We start from the raw sequence: 3,835 nt of genomic DNA on the forward strand, positions 1-3,835 counted from the left end.
TCGACCTTAGTGTTCTCCTTTTTTAAAAAGAATCGATAAAGAATCGAATCGTTAAACAGAATCAAAAATGGAATCGGAATCGTGAAAATCTTATCAATACCCATCCCTATTGAGAAGATCACCAACACTTTTGTGTCTGTGCATTAACAAACTAAAGCCAGAAGTTTACTGGCTTTAGCTTACCTTTACAACTGGCAGCATGGGGAAAAGCTAGGCTGGAAAAGCTAGGCTAATGTGTTAGCGATTTCTAATCAAGATGTTAAGCTAAAAAGAACGAGTTTTTTAGGGTGTGTTTGCAGCTACCATCTGGTTAACCGAGACTGGAGAATCCCTCATGTTGGACTGGCAACCACACACATCAGGCAGTTGTAACTGTCCTCACAATGAAGGAGCTGATTACTGCTATGCTACTGCTATAGCAGTTACGCCCTGCACCGACCACTACAGACATCAATGCAGCGTCTACATCATCTTCAAATTGGATAAAATTAACTAATAAAAGATAAAAGGTTAGTTATTACTGATGTAAACTTGAAGATTTTCATATGGGTCTGTCGGGAATGCCTTGTTTTATATGGAGCCAGTCTCATGTGCATTTTTCTTTCTTTCAAGATGACTGGATTATGCTTGTTTGTATGTATGCATGATGTTATTTTAGATGAAAGATGAGTGGGTCAAGTGTAGTTATGTGTAATGTGACTTTTTTTTCAGGTTTGCAGTTGTATGCGGAGGAGAGAGATTAGATGTACAAAAAGATTCAAAGTTACTGCACAGATTGAACTGTAAATGTGTCGGCAGGAAAACGTGTTGCTTTATAGGTAGTTCTTAAACTGTTTGTGTTTTTGCAGAATTTGAAAGATTTGTTCATGCTCCATAACCCTCAATTATTTGTCAGAGGGCTCTGTGCTTTAGGGCAAATTCTTTATTTAATATACATGAAACAGTTTTAAATGTTAGGGACATGCGCCTCTGAAATAGTAATCTAGCAAATACATAAACAGTGTTCTCTCTTACAATTTTAAGTGTCTACATACTGCAAAAATAATAAAAATACTAAAATGAAACATTCAAAATCTTTACACCTACCCTCTTACTGCGATACCCAGTATACTGAGTGAGAGTTCATTTCTGATCCCTTTGGCAATTCATAATGTAATGTGCTTCTAAACCACAGTTACGTCCTTGTTAGTGGTTTAGGGTATCAAGCCTGTGACATCAGGCCTGTGCCCAGTTCTTCACATGTCAGCAGGGGCACCACCCGTGGGTTTCTCTCACAACACCGTGAGTCTTTGACCCCTCACCCCAGTGACCTCCACGCCTGAAAATTTCCTCCTGCTGGGCAACACGGGGAGGCCCTCCGACACCTGACCTCTTGTCCACTCTCCTCCTGCCAGGCTACTTCCTGAGTGTTAGACACTGACAGTGACATGGCGGGACGATGTTGAGCGGCGTTTGATGCGTGATCGGCGAGGTCTGGATTCGTTCTGACAGCTGCACAAAGGGCCCAGCAGGAGCCAGAGGTAGAGGATCACACAGGCCCAGCAGGACGACATCTTCACCCAGAAGGTAGACCAGCTGCCGTGGGTGAAAGTGGTCTCCAGCACTGCTGACTCGTAACTGGGGAGAAGACGGCACAGATTACAAAAGAAACATCTCAGAAATGTAAAATATATATGTATGAGAACAATGTCTAGAACTGTCACTTACTAACCTGAACCAGTTAGTGAGGGTCATCATGACGTACAGCGAGGCCAGGAAGAAGACAAAATGAAAGAAGAAGTAGCTGTAAGCCACCCTCTGTGTCTCGTTGTGAATAACCTTCTGACAGCCTTTGTTCTCGTCATCAATCGCAAAATCTTCTTCAGCTGGAAGATTACAAGTGATATGCTGGTTACTGCAGAACCATCAGTCCACTGTAGCATTAACTATGAGGCATAGTTAGGATTACACAACAGCAAAGGTGTTTTTTTCTTCTGCACACACAATCATTTATTAGAGAGAGCACTGAGTCACAGTGAGCATGGTTGAAACATGGCAAAGAACCACCTGGCCTACCATAATCTGCATTTAGTAAACAAGTGGAAAACATTATTCTGCTGTAACATTTGTATGTGTAAGGATTGGCTAACAATGGTTGCAGCTTTTGTATTTAAACTCAATCAATAAATCTCCAGTGCCCATCAGCGGGACAACGTTAGCTCCTGATGTCAGGTGTCAGTTTCAAAAGTCTGCCGGTGCTGTTGGTGATCCTGGATCGAGCTGGTCTTTAGAAGAACTGCAAGTGCTTCAACATGGAGTTTATATTTGCACACTTCTTGTTAAAGACTGACACTGTCATGATCCTGGGTCCTTTTGACCCAGCGTTTTGTGTTTTCTCTTCGCGATTTTGGTTCTGTTCTCTAATTGGTGTTTACCCTGTTCCCCCCCGTGTGTTCCTGTTTTATTGTGAAGGTCTGCGTCTTATGTGAGTGTTTTCAGTTTGCCTCCCTGGTCTCGTCATGTTAATCACTCCCAGCTGTGTCTCCCACCTGTGTGTAATCTCCCTGTGTTCTCTGAGTGTATTTAAGTTGTATTTTCTGTCTTGGTAATCGCTGGTTCGTCTGTGTTGTTTCCCCTCGGCCTCCCTGCGTCTCCCCGTATGTATTTCTCCGGACCTCCCTGCATCCTCATTCTGGTTTGTCTTATTAGTTTACCCAGTTTAGGTTTCCGGTTTCATGTTTTGTCGCCACCGCTGTTTGTACTCACACCCCTGTAAATAAACACTCATCTGCACCAGAGCTGCCGCATTTTGGGTCCTATTTCATATTCCACACGGCTTGCAAACCGTGACAGACACAAGTTGATACCAACCTCTTACCTTTAAAGCCTCAGTTTTAAGGGAGTTAATTTAGTTGCAAGAAGAGTTTTTAAATGGTCAAATGTAGCATAAGGACCAAATGAAACCAGGTTAAGTGTTTTAGTACACACCTTCTTCTTCTTCAGGGCAGCAGAAACAGCATGTAGCTTTCTGGAACTCATAGCGGTAAACTTTGATCATCCAAAATGGCCCGAACACCTCTGCCAGGTAGGAAGCTTCATTACTGGAGGAAAATTAGACATCAACACATTTGTTGCCCCAGCAGAGATATGTGGCTGTGATGTAAAATGCAATGCACGCTTACAGGACATTTTCAGTCACTTCTTTGTATCATGCAGATACTCTGAAGATGAAGTGTTTACTCACCATGCAAAGAGCACACAGCAGTACATGATGGCGGCTCCAATTATGGCCACAGCGTTGCCTTCTTTCTGGATGCCATCTTGTCCCACACTGGGGTAACAGACGGTCATGTTCATGCCCTGGTACACAACTGACACAAAGATAACACAGCATGCTAAGTTTTACCATCGCATCACACCAGGAAACTCAAACGCTGGTTTATATAATGTATGAATGGCTGAACACTGACAGTACAGGTTCAGAAGATGAAACAATATCACAATTTATATTAAAAAAAAGAGAGAAATCTTTATTATCAGAATACTTTATTAATCCCTGAGGAAATGATACGGTCACAGTTCCTCCAACACAGTGAGCACAGTAACTGACTCAATATTAAAATATGACATCTTTTCAAAGGACTCTCGATCTACTGTGTACTGATTTTAAATAAACACAATAATAATTGCCCCTCCTTGAATCGCTACCTTATCGTGGTGGAGGGGTTTGTGTGTCCCTGGGATCCCAGGGGCTATGTTGTCTGGGGGCTTTTGCCCCCTGGTAGGGTCTCCCATGGCAAATTGGCCCTGGGTGAGGGACCAGACAAAGAGCGATTCATAAGACCCTTATGAAAAG

The 3,835-nt window shown here is 42.7% G+C and overlaps 1 protein-coding gene across 3 annotated transcripts in view; it reads right to left on the minus strand.

Moving 5' to 3' along the window:
• Positions 1-93: 93 nt before the first annotated feature.
• Positions 94-3,835, minus strand: part of serinc4 (serine incorporator 4) — a 39,593-nt gene continuing 35,851 nt past the window's right edge. For all 3 annotated transcript variants that reach the window (XM_005746687.2, XM_005746686.2, XM_013914252.1), the window contains exons 8-11: positions 3,224-3,350; positions 2,968-3,080; positions 1,712-1,865; positions 94-1,617 (exon numbers count right to left, since the gene is read on the minus strand). In XM_005746687.2, the coding sequence (XP_005746744.1) occupies positions 1,410-1,617; positions 1,712-1,865; positions 2,968-3,080; positions 3,224-3,350 (602 nt within the window). In that variant the 3' untranslated portion in view covers positions 94-1,409. The remainder of the gene's footprint in view (positions 1,618-1,711; positions 1,866-2,967; positions 3,081-3,223; positions 3,351-3,835) is intronic.

This window comes from Pundamilia nyererei, unplaced genomic scaffold, assembly GCF_000239375.1.
Source record: "Pundamilia nyererei isolate P.nyererei 1_Seehausen unplaced genomic scaffold, PunNye1.0 scaffold00181, whole genome shotgun sequence".
NCBI lineage: Eukaryota > Metazoa > Chordata > Actinopteri > Cichliformes > Cichlidae > Pundamilia > Pundamilia nyererei.